The sequence below is a fragment of the Anomalospiza imberbis genome, chromosome 3, assembly GCF_031753505.1.
Source record: "Anomalospiza imberbis isolate Cuckoo-Finch-1a 21T00152 chromosome 3, ASM3175350v1, whole genome shotgun sequence".
Classification (NCBI taxonomy): Eukaryota; Metazoa; Chordata; class Aves; order Passeriformes; family Viduidae; genus Anomalospiza; species Anomalospiza imberbis.
In genome coordinates, this window is record NC_089683.1 from 58,484,003 (window position 1) to 58,498,981 (window position 14,979).

The 14,979-nt window shown below is 36.9% G+C and overlaps 1 protein-coding gene across 3 annotated transcripts in view; it reads right to left on the minus strand.

Annotated features, from left to right (window-relative positions):
• RMND1 (required for meiotic nuclear division 1 homolog) overlaps window positions 1-14,979 on the minus strand; it is a 21,994-nt gene continuing 7,015 nt past the window's right edge. For 2 of the 3 annotated variants that reach the window (XM_068184602.1, XM_068184603.1), the window contains exons 3-12: window positions 13,306-13,414; window positions 10,557-10,632; window positions 10,170-10,209; window positions 7,037-7,137; window positions 5,676-5,782; window positions 3,583-3,647; window positions 2,643-2,719; window positions 1,416-1,536; window positions 590-706; window positions 1-353 (exon numbers count right to left, since the gene is read on the minus strand). In XM_068184602.1, coding sequence (XP_068040703.1) covers window positions 321-353; window positions 590-706; window positions 1,416-1,536; window positions 2,643-2,719; window positions 3,583-3,647; window positions 5,676-5,782; window positions 7,037-7,137; window positions 10,170-10,209; window positions 10,557-10,632; window positions 13,306-13,414 — 846 coding nt within the window. In that variant the 3' untranslated portion in view covers window positions 1-320. The remainder of the gene's footprint in view (window positions 354-589; window positions 707-1,415; window positions 1,537-2,642; window positions 2,720-3,582; window positions 3,648-5,675; window positions 5,783-7,036; window positions 7,138-10,169; window positions 10,210-10,556; window positions 10,633-13,305; window positions 13,415-14,979) is intronic. The other variant, XM_068184604.1, reaches the window with a different exon arrangement.

A 14,979-nucleotide genomic window follows, 5' to 3' on the forward strand; every position in this document is an offset into this window, starting at 1 on the left:
TCAGAAATACACAAAGTAGTAATTGATTCAGCATAATTTTAACTGTTAAGGGAGAAAGCAGTAGTCTTTCACCAAATACAGTCAGCACTCATGAGATTCATCCATAGGTTAAACCCTCTCTAATATTATTAGTACAGTGGTTGGGAATAATGTTCACAGACTTTTACTGATTTTTAATTTTTTTTTATTTGAGCAGAAGATTTAGAGATTTATCAAGAGACACAATTTCATGATTCTTCAGAAGCATATGATTGGAGTTTTCCAAACCTTGTGTTCTCTATTGTTTTGTCTGTTTTCTTCTTCCTGAGTTTGTTCTGTCATCAGAAAACTACCCTTGCAAGTTCAAACAGAACCTGTGGAACAGCAAACACACCGATGTGAATTTTTATTTTATTTAAAATTCTTTAAACCAGTTTACACTATAAATCAGATAATCTGAAAAGTAACTGTAGCCACAATTTGAAAGTTGCTAAGAACAAATATTAATCCCTGTGTACATCACATTAATAGTGATCTTAATTCTAAAAGTATGAAGTATAGAAATTGCACTTATTATTATGTTCTTAATATTGAAAAAAGCCCCACCAACCTCTATGGTGATTAGTATTACTATCATCCACTCAAGGCGCAGCGCGTGCTTTTCATTCAGGTGATTTCGCATTAGGTCTGTCAGCTCCATGCAATGCTGGAGCTTTTCATTCATTACCTACAAACAATTACAAACATCACAAATCTGGACTCCAGAAATGGAATGAGATCACTAAAGAGGGAAACAGACTCCCCAGAACTAGAAAGGGGTTAACACCTCTGCAAAATAGAATAGAAAATTAATAGAACAGAAAATTCTCTAAGGCAACAAGTACAAGCAACAGGAGCTTCAGTACAAATGAACCTGTTATTTCAATGGGTTCCCCAAAAGAATATAAACTTAGATATGCATCTGCAGTGTTTCTGTGAAGTGTTTCGGGGTGATACCTGCTCATGAAAACAGTCATAAGCAAAAGAAGATAGAGCTTTCTGGAATGCCTCAAAATTAAATATTTATGATTGCTGTACCACCAAGGAGAGGTAGTTTTCATGCTTCTTATTCTGGTTCAGCAGTAAACATGTCACCCCTTCAAGAACTGATGTGAATGATCATGTCAGTAAGAAGAATCCACTTCTCAGTTTTAACTATTTAAAGCCTAATTTAGTGGCTCAAGAAATACACAATTCATTAATTTGAGGCAGGTTAACCTAAACCAGGTAAAGGTGCGAGTGGGCTAATAATACCTGGAAAAGAGGAGAGTGTATAATACCTTATTATTTATTCCTTTTCTGCAATTAAAGCACATTCACAGAGCAATTTGTGACCCTGCTGAGCCAAAGACAACTGATCTGAGCATGGAAGATTCTCATAACAGTAAGACACTCACCTTAACTCTGCGATTAATGTTGAGAAACTGGCAAGTCTTGTCATAAAGCTCTTCCAGTTTTTCTCTATCCCAGTAGAAGTCTGGTGTTATTAGCAGGTCTGAGCTCAGATTTATACGGTGTCTAAAAAGAATGGGTACTACTGTAGTTCAGGCTTCCTCTTGGTGAATATACGAGCAAATATTTAAATGTAGTTAAATGAAATAAGAAAATTTTCCTGTAATTCTCCATACAATATGAAAACAATCTCCTTTCATAGTAAAAATACAATTGGAGTGATCATTTAAAATTGGTCACATCTCCTGAAACTTTTCTGGGAATACTCTACTGTTGAACTCTTTTGAACATAAATTACTTTTTCCTTATGCCATCACTGCCTCCTCAACCTGTCACCTTCCTTAATTTTTAATACCTGCAGAGAGGTCCCTGACTATGCTGGTGGCTCACTGAAGCAGTACACAAAATAACAATACAGAACTCCTAAATGTGACTGGTACTGCATGCTGGCTATGTGAGAGCAGCACACCCCTCAGAATCAGGCAATGGTCTAAGCATCATAAAGGCTAAAAACTAAAATCTCCTGCCTTCAATGTATTGCTACCATAAACTTTTGGATACCTGGAACATCATTGTTGGTAATTGATCAGTCCTTCAAGTACTCCAGCATTTGAAACAGGAATCGTTTTTTAATTTTACCTTGGAGAAAAGGAATTTTTTCCTTTTTTTTTTTTTTTGAGCATGTAATGGTCTGTATTGTCAAAAGCCAAATCACTTGAGGGAGGAAAAAACATTAAATACAATGACTTAGCAGTGGTTTCTGAGAAAGTCAAGGGAAGAACAGAACTCACAAAATATTTTTAACAACTCTAGACTGTAGTTAACAGTACTACACCTACCCACCTTTCTCCTGGTATCCTTTACATGCTGTAGTATCTACTGTAATTACTAGTTTAAACATGTGTTGCTGGACTCAGGAAGGGAAAAGGGTGTGGTATTTGGTTATTTATGATATACTGCCTGCTTAATGCCTGCAGTTGAAATGCCACTGTGAGTGGTGAGCCAGTCCCCTTACTAATGTAAAAAGCAAACAGACTCCAGTCAAAATAAAGAATTCTTCCACCCTGTCTCACCCTGCTCTATTTAGTATGCATTCACCTCTTTGTATCCTGCACAATATAACTTTTACATTCTGTGTAATGCAATGTCTTGGGTGTAACCAAAGAAGTTACCTTAGTGCAAAGAGTTCTCCAATTTTCTGCATCACATCTGCATGAGAGAGTTTTACCTTCCTTCGTGACTTTAGAATCTGAAAAGTAGGAAGTTCTTCACTGCTTGATCAAGTAACGTGTACTAGTAGTTAAGAAGTCCAGAGTTTTACAGCCTGAAATATCTTAGAATCTAAATGCATATTGTACTTACTAATATTTTAGTTTTGTTTGCTTAGTGCCTTGCTTCTCTAGCTTTCTAAGGATATCACCGTGCAACTGGTTCATCCAGGCTTCTCAATAAATCACTGAGTATGTCATCAGTAGCTACAGAAATACTGGGGCATTTTCTGTAAGTGATTTCCTGAACAAGAGATGATTTGTTCTTCCTTCCTGCTGTTTTTATTTTAACGTCATGACAGTGTTCTTTTACCTTGCCAATCCTCAGCCTTTTTACAGACTTTCTCCTTATAACAATCAATGTATTACCATTTATTTCCTTCATATAAAAGTAATAAACCCAATGTTTTCTCTTTTGAACCCTACAAATCTCAATTTTATATACAACATCATATGGGCTTTTTACTGTAATTACATCTCATGAAAAACCTTTAAGTAATTCACTCAAACTCTTCATTATATTCAAGTCAAAGCACATTATTTTCAGCCCAAGTTAGCACACACTGTGTTTGGCTAGGTTTTTAAATGCTGCTTGTCCTGTTACACATACATTTCACCAGTAGTAAGTGACAGTGGCACAGCATGGGGAACATTATTACAATGCAGATCTGCACTCCCAGCCCTTTAAAGGCTGATGATTTCTTGTCCAGCCACGTTGCTTCTCTACACTGATGGATTTACGATCAAATGTGTTCAACATTCAATTGCTTTTTCCCTATCCTCAGCTACATATGGACTGATCTTTTACAAAACACAGGACAAAAGGAGGGGAACAAGACCTCACCTCAGGAATTGACTGGATAGATTCCACAAAGTTATCCAGTAACGATTCCCAAATAGCCAGCTTCACTGCAACGCAGAGATTACAAAGCAGAAGACTGTGAGAAGTACATATGCTTTCAAGTAATTCTAACTTTAAATCTGCCAACAGGCTGCTTCAGGACATGTCGATGCTTACAGACCATTATTTGCAGCAAGTCACAGTTTGTACTATACAATCACTGTTCATGTACCAATGGGCAGATCTGGGTTGGGCACTGACACAGCTCTGCACACAGAATCAGCTCCAACATGAGCGCAGCTTTCTTCTCCAAGTGATCAGTTCAGATCCTGAAGAGTTTTTGCTTCAGCTCAGAAGTTGTGTGTCCAAGTGCTCTATTGGATGTGTGAGCCCTTGGCAAATTACATTCCAAGGAGGCTGGAGACAATGAGCTATGCTGGTGTCAGGCTGATTTCATGTGGTACCTCAAGAGCCTCCACTGCATTTCGAGTGTCCTGCACAGCTCTCATTCTCCATTTGTGCAGTACTGATGCACTGTGCTCCAACCACAGAGTTAGCCTGTATAGACACACCATCTATTCCTGCTGAAGCTCAATCCAAACTTGAGCAATCTCCCATTTTGTTTTTAGGTGAGTGTACTGTTACTGAAGATACTAACTTCTGTTCTATGGAAGCCTGAGTTCAGCACTGGCATTGGCAACACAAATTCTGCTATGCCTCAGCCTGAACCTAGTAAAATGTTTCTACAAGATGATATTTTAACTTGGGCCTTGTTCTTTAGTCCACAAATTCCCAGACAAGAAAGAAGTAGCAACACATCAAAAATTATTAACCCCATTAAATCTGAAAATTTTAATCTGGGAAGATTTAATTGTCAAAATGAACTCTTCTGTGGTAGTAATCAATAGTATCCTCTGGTTAGGACACTGCCAGTAAACTCAATGCTGAGCATTTTGCACACTCATCTTTTAAATACAGAGGCCTAATCCAAGTCACTGACTTAAATGACTTTAAATTTAGCCCCTGAAAAAAATAACAGCCAGTAAGCATTTCATCTGTCACCTGTTATTTGACAGAGGCTTGTTTCTGCCATTCATAAATTTGACTAGGGACTATACTTGTATCCTTTATTTTTACTGAACATTATCTCCCTGGGAATAAATCCCTTGCTCCCTTTTAGGAAGCACTACTCTTCCATACAGTGCCTTTATGAATAAGAAAATTTTAGAGAACAATATGCTTTTTTCTCAACAGCTCTTCCTTCAACAGTCAGGAACCCTTTACTTACACTGCACTCCTTGATGAAATGGTGTAGCACTTCAAAAATGTGCATTCTGTTTCTCTCCTGTGTAAAGGTGCACTTCCCCAAAATACTGGAATCCTGGAATTTACCCTAAAGGCAGTAGAGGTAGATAGTCCAGACTTCCCTTAAAGGCATTTTTGAGGACAGCCTTACTGATGCTGGTTCCTAACTCCCACTCCCTCCATCATTCAAGGTCTGTAGCAGTAGACATGTGTTATTTGCTCAAGCAGCAGGATGACTGGTGAGCCTGACTTCTTCACAGTGCCTCCCACTGTCTGCTACCATGGCTAATAAGCCTGCAAAACATTATCTGTGACTCTGGTCCACATATGTGTTACTGATACACCTCCCCAGCTGGGAATAGCTGCCCTGTATCACTTCTTTAGCTGGCATCTAGCTTTTTCTGTCAGAGGAAATGATGTCAGTATGAGTTACCCAAGATTACTGAGAGGTTTCTAATACTGAACTCTACACTCACTGTTATCCTAGGATAGTTTTTAAAGGTGGGGAACAGGATGGTCAGTAGAATGTGTATTTTTTGCACAGCATGTTTGTTTATGTGCTTTTTTCAGCTTTAAAATGGTTTCCATTGAATAAGGCAATTCCAATTTATAGAAAACACGGTAAAAGCATTGAAAACAAATCCTCTGAATCTGAAGCGCAATCACTCTTTACAGTTTGTCTAAACCAGATACTAAGTTTTTTCCAGCCTGTCACTGTACAAGTCCCACTCATAATGACATTTCACAAAATCTGTAGCATATACTACATAGTACGAACAATATTAACTTACCAGAGAGACAAAGAGCATTTGAAAAGGCAAATTTCTGCAGAACAACTTCATCACTATCCAGCTCAGAATTTAACAAGATTTGTCCTTTATGGAGCTTTGACTGACCTCTGTTAAGACAAGATTGAAGCATCTTCGTTGATCGAGCCACCAGCATAGGAACATTTAAAGAATACTGGACAGTACAAGAAAGGCTGGTTGTTTATTTAGATAAGGCATGCCATGTCTGTATGCTATCATCCCCATCCTTGCATTTTACTCATGTTCAACCTGAACATGAGTAAACATTCACAACAAATCAGTGAAAATTAGTTCCTCAGTCTAAGACAAATATAATGGCCCAATTTTCTAGGTGTAAATGCAAGTGCAGCAAGTTGTGATGGTAACTCTAGCATTGCTGCATACACACAGATTATTCAGAGTAAACAGGATGCTGGCCTCTCTTCTGCTCTTTAGCTCCTCTGTTATCTTTCTGTTTTCATTTTCCGCTTTCACTCTTATCAACCTTACTCCCTCCCCACTATGATGTTACTTTCCCTAAAACCTCTATTGCATAGGGGGCAAGGAGCAAAGAAAAGGGGACAAAAGCCTTGTTCAATTTTTCATGTCAATCTCACTATGAAACACACATAAGCAAAATGGAGCATGTCAAGAATCACAAATTACACAACTAAATAGTACATGCAGTTTTCAAATGGTCAGGAAAAACCAAACACCTGTCTCCTTATCAAGTTAATTTAAATAAGCTGAGCATTATTCATTCAGTTCCTAGTATTAAAAGTGTCCTGTCTAGGGGTTGCTTTTGGGTGCTGTTGGAAAATTACAAGTAATATAAATAATAATTTTCATTGTGAAATATTTCTGTAGAGATAATTTTCATTCTATGATGAAAAAACATTATTTAACAAGGAAAGATAACTTGCCAAGCTTATAATTACAAAATAATCAAGCTGTAACTTTCCTACTAAATGAAGTATATAGAAATTACATCTTTGTATATGAATCTCAAGGACATGGAGAAAGCTTATAGAGAGCATCCTCTTTAAGATCAAACTCATCTCAATAATGCTTATTAGTTTTTTTGCTGTGGTATACATAGTTTCTGTTTGGGATTGCTGAAGAGTTGTGTGGGCAGGGAGCTTCTTATTTACAAGATCTATCATATAAGCAAATCACAAAGGTCACTACCTGCAAGTTTATCAAGACAGAAACATTTATTGACTCAAGATTTATAGTTTTCTTTATTTTACTCATTTGGAAAAAAAAGTAAGGACAAGTATATTTTTACTAGCTGAATTAATTTTGCTTGAATTTTGTTTAGGTGTCTGTTAGCTTTTATATACAGAACACCTGAAGATACTTACTCTCCTATTCTATAGTTCAGCTCTTCATTTTCCCAATGGACCAGTGCAACTTCGTATGGCTGAATTTCATGCTGCTCTAGCACTCGCATGATATTCTTCATCTAAGAAGGAGACAATTGCAGCAATAGTTACCATGCAGTAAATTATCACTCTGCAAAGAACTTGAATAGGGCAGGCTGATGAATGCAACCTTCATGCTGAAGTTATTTACCTAACAATGAAGAGGTGTGCTAAATAATGAAGTTATTATTAACACAGTTTACTTCTGAAACTAGTTGTGGTTCAAGAAAAATTTGTAGCTATAAACAACTGCAAGGAATCTGGGAAAACTGAAATGTCATTTTATATGTGCACACATGGAGAAGGGTAAGGATTGACCACAGCAGTAGTAAGGACAACATGGATGTATTCAGTATTATAACAATGGGCTTACTAGATTTTGGCAGATGTCTGAGTGTGGGAATCAATCTTTAGAAAAAGTACATTAGGTTGTTGTTTCTGATAAAATTACTAGTTTGCTGCTAAAGCAGTAGTTTTGTTTTTGATTGCTGCTGAAATCAGTAGTCTTCTTTCAGCTACCAGAGGTCAGTTATATTACAGAAACCCTTTACGACTACAAAAATCTGGAAAAAATGTTTCAGCTGCTACATTCATCCCTGTAAGTAATTAAATATGCAATTTTACTTGCAGAAGTAATCTCACTCCTCCTTTATTCTCCAGCACACTAAAACCTGATGCAGGAAGAAAGAGCCCTTTTCTCTCACAAAACTTTCTCCTCTTGACACGTAACTTAGGATCGCTCATCCTTCTTCGTTTTTATATGCTACAAGGCTCCCCTCAAAAAAATCATCTGCAATTAGAACGAATTGTGAACTAAAAAAAGCACTCACCTGCAAGTTTTAAAAGGCATTTAGCTACACAACAGCCAATAAAAAAACAAACCACAAAACCACAAAACACTTTTGATGCCTAAATTCATTAGAGTTCAATCTTCTACTAAATCATACTTAAAAGCACTCTCTTTTTAAAATAAAAGATCATAGGTCATCTTTTAGCACAAAACTGTACCCTATAAATTTTTCATAAAGCATATTTTCCAGGTTAAGTACTCTAAAAAAATCTGCTGGATCACCTGCAAGAGGGATTTTTTTTGCACTGCTAGCTTTATTCATTGCTTTCAAGAATTTGGTGATACTATCTATGTAACACAGTAAGATTTTTCACTGAAAAAAACCCCTCAACTGTACTGCTGAAACCGCTCCTTTCATAATCCTGAATTCAATATTAGCATGACTAAGACTTGCCATATAATTCAAGTCTTGTGATAAAAAAAGGGTATGAAAACATAGGAAGCGTCTGCTCTGAGGCCAGTCACCTCAGCCAAACAGCAGTGTCCAGGGACAGTTCAGCAGTGCAAACCTCACATTGCTTCTAGGCCCAGCCTAATTTTATAGAAGGGACTAGTTGTGACACAGTAAAATTAATTAGAAGAGATGTTCTGGAGTCACTAATTGCAAACTCTTGCTATTACAGGCATTTAAGTCACAGCTTCCTTTAAAAAAAAACCTCAGAGCTCGTTTTTCTTTTTGCCCTTGCTATTTTAGTAAGGAAACTGCTGTACAACCTTCCTACTCAGGTATTTGAAATTGGTATTTTTTATTTTAAGTTTCTTTTTGTGATCACTCTGTATTTGTTACTTCTTCTGTTAAATGCCTTCTTCTGTTAATTAAAAATATTTTTTTTTCTCCTACTAGTCATTCTAGGGTACTTTGGCCATTTGCAGTGACACTCTACATTCTGTTTTACTGAACTGCTTTCAGTTTCTGTTCCACAGACCAGTTTGGGGTTTTTCTCCTTTCATTTCAGTTCATTAAAGCATGTCCATAAATATACTTCCTGTATTTGAGCAAGTTGTTTGGCAGTTAAAGCTTTGACTGTGATTTCAATAAACAGAAAGAGGCATTTTTCCTCCTCTTTTACAAATAAAGCTAGCAAGGGACCAACTACTGATACTAGTATTGACCAGGAAAACAAGGTATCAATTTTTCAAAGGTACTTAAGCTTGTTCAACAAAAGGAGAATTTTTAGAGTACTCCGGTGGGCTAAGGTGTTCAACTCAAAGATCATCAGGAGTTAAAGCAGCTGGTCTTCAGTAATACTTGTGAATCAGTAGTGTAGTTACAGCCATAGCATCCAAACAGGCAAGGTTTGAAGGGTAATTTTTTGTAGGACACCTGATACACTGACACCCCCCAAAACAGACAGGAAATCAGGAACATTTCAGTTCTGAAACAGAAGAAGTGAACTTGAATCCAGAAATTGTTCACATCTGGAAAAAACTGCTCTGAGTTTCTGCTTACCCCAATGAAAATCCTCCTGTGAACTTCTATGCATCTCAGTATCATCTATTTAATACACCATTTAATTTCACATAGTCTGTCTACAGATAAGGTCAATACTTTTTGTATCTAGAATCCAGTTTAACCACAGTAATAAAAATACATTTAAAACATTAAATAATTATAAAAGTATTAATTAGAATAGATATGCTTCTGGCATACCCTTCTAGGTCAGCAAAGATCTCCAAAATCTAACATGTCAGCATGTTATATTTTTAATTATGCCAATCAATAAAAAAAATCCTTCAGGAAAATTGCTGGCTGGTAAAAACACAGAACAGTATTAATGAGTTGATTTTAATTCTTTTTTCTCTTTCAAAGTTGTACAAACGTAAGTCTTTAATAACGGACTTAAATGGAATAGAATGGAATAATCCTTTTCTTCTAACATATTTTCTGTTACATTAGTGCTTTTCAAGCAATCATTCACAGGTAGATTTTTCTGATCTACTTTTTCAGGATGTAGAATTGCAAGAATACTCTTTTTGTCAGTCTCACTAAATTAAGGTTTCAGATTTTTGTCTCAATTAGATGAATTTCAAAGGTGATGTATCAGCAGCACACACACTTGAGGGCAGTAGCAGGCAAGAACCTGCACTCATTGGAGAAGAATCAATCAGTTTTTTTCCTTCATAGAAAGTTCAGTCTCCCAAACAAACCTCTAGCATGCTGAGCTTTGTGAGACTGACAAAACACCTGCTTATGCATTTTTAACCAAGTTTCACTTTACTTACACTTTTCTCTTCCACATTCCAAAATACAACAGCCCCTTCCCTGTGAATTCAAGGAAAAACTGAGTGTAATCACTGTTTTAAATGTATTTTAATGGAATACTCAAATTGTACAGTGGCAATTTTTGTCATTGTGAATCAAGAAACTTAAAACTATCTTCACAGAAATTATATACTAGCTGCTTTTTAACCATACTTCAATGAAAAACCATGAGAAGGTGTTTTTCAACCATTTAAATAATTCTTTTTTTTTTTTTTTAATCATTATGACTAGACAGTTATTCCTTGAGTTTCGTGAGGTAATACGATGCAGGATCGAGCAAGCTGCACTACTTCCTTCACACCATTACTATTAATGACAGAATGTTTTGAGCATGACTTATGGCTTACCTGAAGAAAAAAATCATGCCAGGATCATCTTCTTTTGCAGATTTCTCAGTACTGACCACCAAAACATTTGCAGCATCTGGTTTGAAATAAGTGGAAAAAATTGAATATTTAGTCAAACTTCTAAACATGACAGCTGATAACTGCAATAATGTAATTCAACATTTGCATACTAACACATCAGCCAGTTGAAAAAACTGATGCAGACATTGTAAATAACCAGGAACATAATACAGAAGTGGACATACAATGTGAGAGAACTGTGTAAGTTTTGCACGGTTGCAGAGAAATTACCAGACAAATCTGCTTGCCTGGAAGCTCTTATTTTATATATACTAAAGGATTAATCTGCACTCAAGTTGTGCTGACTTTGCTTTGCCAGTCAGAAACTTGAAAGAGTGTACCCTCAAGACAGGAGATCCTACACCTGCATTTCCCTGCACATCAGAAGTGTGCTTTTGAAACAAATCTTCTACCCACTCTCCCTTACCACACTTCTGATGTGCACTGCACAACAGTACATAAAATGTGAGGTCTTTTGCATTAAATTAAAATGAAAGAGAAACTAAAAAACAATGCTCTTGTGGTACTCCAACCACTAAATGGGGCGTTTGTTACAAAGGATTAGACCAGAGCTAGTCCAAGTAGAATATCCCCAAACTTACAAAATGTGCTTGCTGGGTTCTCAAAACAGGGGTTTGATTTTTCTTCTACAAATCTTCTCCACTGTGCCACTCACTAATACAGATAAAATTTTAGTAGTCCTGATGCGGTTTCAAACCAGCATGACTCATTTTGTTGCAGCACTAGTGGAAGCTAGACCAGAAAAGCCCCCTACTTCTATTTAAACTGAGACTTCACAAAGATTTTGCAGGGCCTAACAGCTAAGCCTTAAAAATTTAAATGCCTTTTCAGGAAAATCACAAGTCAAGTGAGGGGGTATCAAATGTTGCTACTTCTGCTTGTGTACAAATTCTACCTTCTGCTTTACTGCTCAGGCTATGGAGGCCAGGTAGACTGAAGCAGCAGAGAGACATGACCAAGTACCAGATACACTTTTGCTAATATCTGAATTGGGACCACACAGTTGGTCTGAATGAGCCCTTAAAGACTTTTCTTCCACTTGCTAGTCCAGTTCAGAAACACATCATTGGATGAATAACTAGAGTAATATTAAGTGTGAAATTTGAGTTCATCATTGAAGCAACATTTGTCTACATTTTCTCATTTGCCTTTTCAAATACCAGCCACATCTTTATTTATCCACTTCAGCCAAAACACACACAATTGAAGATAATTTGGTCTATTTTAAGTGGATGTGCAGAGTCTGCCTCTAAAATGTTTTTACTCACACCGTAACTGCTGTTTTAGATTTCTATGTGGAAATATTTTTAAAAATTATTTTCCCAGGTTCAATGTTTGGCTTGCTAACCAACCACTGCTACATGCACATGCCAACCATCACAACACTTCAGATCTGCTGGCACAATCCAATATCCTTTCATCATTACTTCCTCCAAACCTTTGATAAACAGTACTCATTATGAGTCAAAAACACCATGAAGAAATAAAAGGAATTGGCAAAACCGACACTCCCAGTGTAAAATAATATCAACAGTAACGTTTAATTCATGGTCATACTGGGGGTTGTACAAAGTTTCTATCCCAAAGCTGTGAACCAGGGTTAGTTTTAATACAAAGAAACTACAAAAGAACATAAAGCCTATATTCTAGTGGGTATTGTCTTTCATGCTCATCTTTCTGAACAAGACAATCATTAGTAAATCTCGTGCTTGAAAGAGACCCACAGGAGTATTACTGCACTTAGATTATTACTTGAGAGGCAGACAGGCTTTTGATAACCCCTACTGAAATGCCCATGAACTGCCAGTGCTTCTCCTAGCTTTATATAATCTGTTCTTTCAAAGGAAGAAGAAAAGGCATTCTACTACTGACATGAAAATCACAGCTGTTGCAGGGCGTAAGGTTCCTTAAGCTATAGTAAGATCAATTTGTTTTGCTTTTGTAGGATACTGCAGCTATCTCCAAGCCACACTTTCCCAAGTCTGCAGAGATACTTTATATAGAAACCAGAATCAATTATTATGCTGAAGCCTACCTAAGTGTAGCACTCAACAATTGCTAGGATATACTTGGCCCAATAAATAAAAAGTATCAACAGCATGCTCTTTACTAGAACTAAACACTTATTTGTGTATCTTTTCCATTTCACTTGCAAGATTCTCTCTTGCATGCCTTCCTCTCCAACTCTGTGATTTACATTAATAGGAATCTAGGTACAGAGAGAAGATGCAACACTTCAAACTAGAAAATTGTTTTGACAGCTGATGTACTGCACTGTTTCACTACTGAAAGATTAATTAAAATAAAACTTTCAAAAACTAACACTCAGTTAGTGAATGTCTGTAGAAATTCTCTGTATCAGTCAATTCCCAAAGTTATTTTTCATGCATGCATCTAATTTTTCTATACTTCTAATGTAATTGTAATGTTGGGAAAAATTATCAGAAGGTAAGAGCAAGAGCTGCTCACATTGTTATTCTGAAAGGTTTTGTTATGGGGACTTTTAGGCAAATAGAATCTTTAAGCAAAGCAATAATTTTACAGGCAGTATAATATAATCTAGGATATTATCAGAATAAGTATACATAAAGTTACAAAAATTATATCCCTCACCCATATTTTATTTCCCAAGATATAACATTGCATTTAATATGTTTCAAAAATCTACCTCTAGGCAAACTTGTTATTTCAACATATCCATGTGAAGTCAGGTCATGACAGAGATTACCAAGATGATATTCATCTGCTGTTGCAAAGGCTGTGCACTGCATCAGATTCTGTGCCAAAGGAATAGAGATTTGAGTTAGGGCATGGCTGAAGCAAGATGGTAGTAAGACAATTGTTTGCTTCAAATTTATTAAGAGAGTGACAATTTTCATTTATGCACTGTTCTGTGGTATCCTTGCCATGATTTCCACCTGGTGTACATATACTAAATAACAAGAGTACTTGCTCCTTGTTAAGTGGGAAAGCAAATCACACAATGAGAGCAAGTCAGGTGGCATGAGTGAAGTCACAACAAAAAATCTATGACAGAGCCACAAAGACAACCCTTCTTCCCTGAAAGCCAATAAAATACTTGAACAGTAGAGCTGCACTTGCTGCTGCTCTCCCATCCCACGGCTTATGACATACTTGGCTGACCACTGAAACCAGAGGCAGGACACCCTGATAGCAGTTAAAACACTGTGTTTTAAAGGTAAATGGAGTTTGACTACCCCAGTCTGTTTATCAAGCAGAAGCTCCAACCACAAACATCATGTTCTGCCATGCAGCAAGCTACTGCCATGCCTGAGACACCACAGCACAGAAAGTCACCTTCTGGGCCAGCTGCAGGTGCTGCACATCTACAGCATCCCTCCCCTGCCCTGAGCTGCATCCTGCACTAACAGGGGGTCTCCCCTGACACCACAGTGGAACAGTACACATGGCCAGTTTGTCCTGATATCCCACAATCTTAAACAACTAAAATGCCATTTTCAAAGAAGTAAATGGAAAAATGATGCTGACTTGCAAGGAGATGTGAGATTTTCTTGATTAATCAAACAAGTCACAATAAACTGATTTGCAAATTCTACTATTCATCTGAAGTGTATTTCTTTCTTCTGGTACCATGTATGACCTACAAAATTGTTTTTCAGTACAATGTAGTGGAAAATATCCAGAAAGCAATGTCTCACTGTGGATCAGTCCCTTCCCAGCTTTTTGTAACTAATACAAATGGGGACGTAACTAACAACAAATGAACAAAAGAACTGTGCTCATCTGCAGGCATTTAGGTCCACAGTACACTTCAACCTAAAAATCTAAGTCACATTCTTGCAGCACTCATACACTGTCAAATAGCAAGGCTTCAAGAGGGGTTCTGCTCCCTGCAGGGGGGCTGTCACCAATCATTAGAATCACCACCTCACATTTGAACTTTTCTTTTTTAATGTCAACATTCTACTATCACATCCAAATATTTGCTTACACAAAATCTTAATTCAGCAACCACTAGGAGAAAATAAGCTTTCAAAGTAATTATAATATTCAGAGAGCAATTTTGTAGTCATATTCCCACAACTGTGCTAAAAGGTTGAATTAACAGTGGAACAGAACTCTGCTTTCAGTTCCCTTGAAGTATCATGTTTCATCATCTCAATTTCAACTGCATAAATCCATTCTCAATCGCTAAATCGCCAGGGGCAATTATACATCTGAATTTGAAGATTCTTCCAAAAAGCTCCTTTTGGTTATTTTAAGTACACATACTCTGCTATGAAACTCTTCTGTCAAGAGTTAAGGGAACAAATTCTCATCTTGCAGTTAGAACACAATCTGAAAACCTCCATCCTGCTCT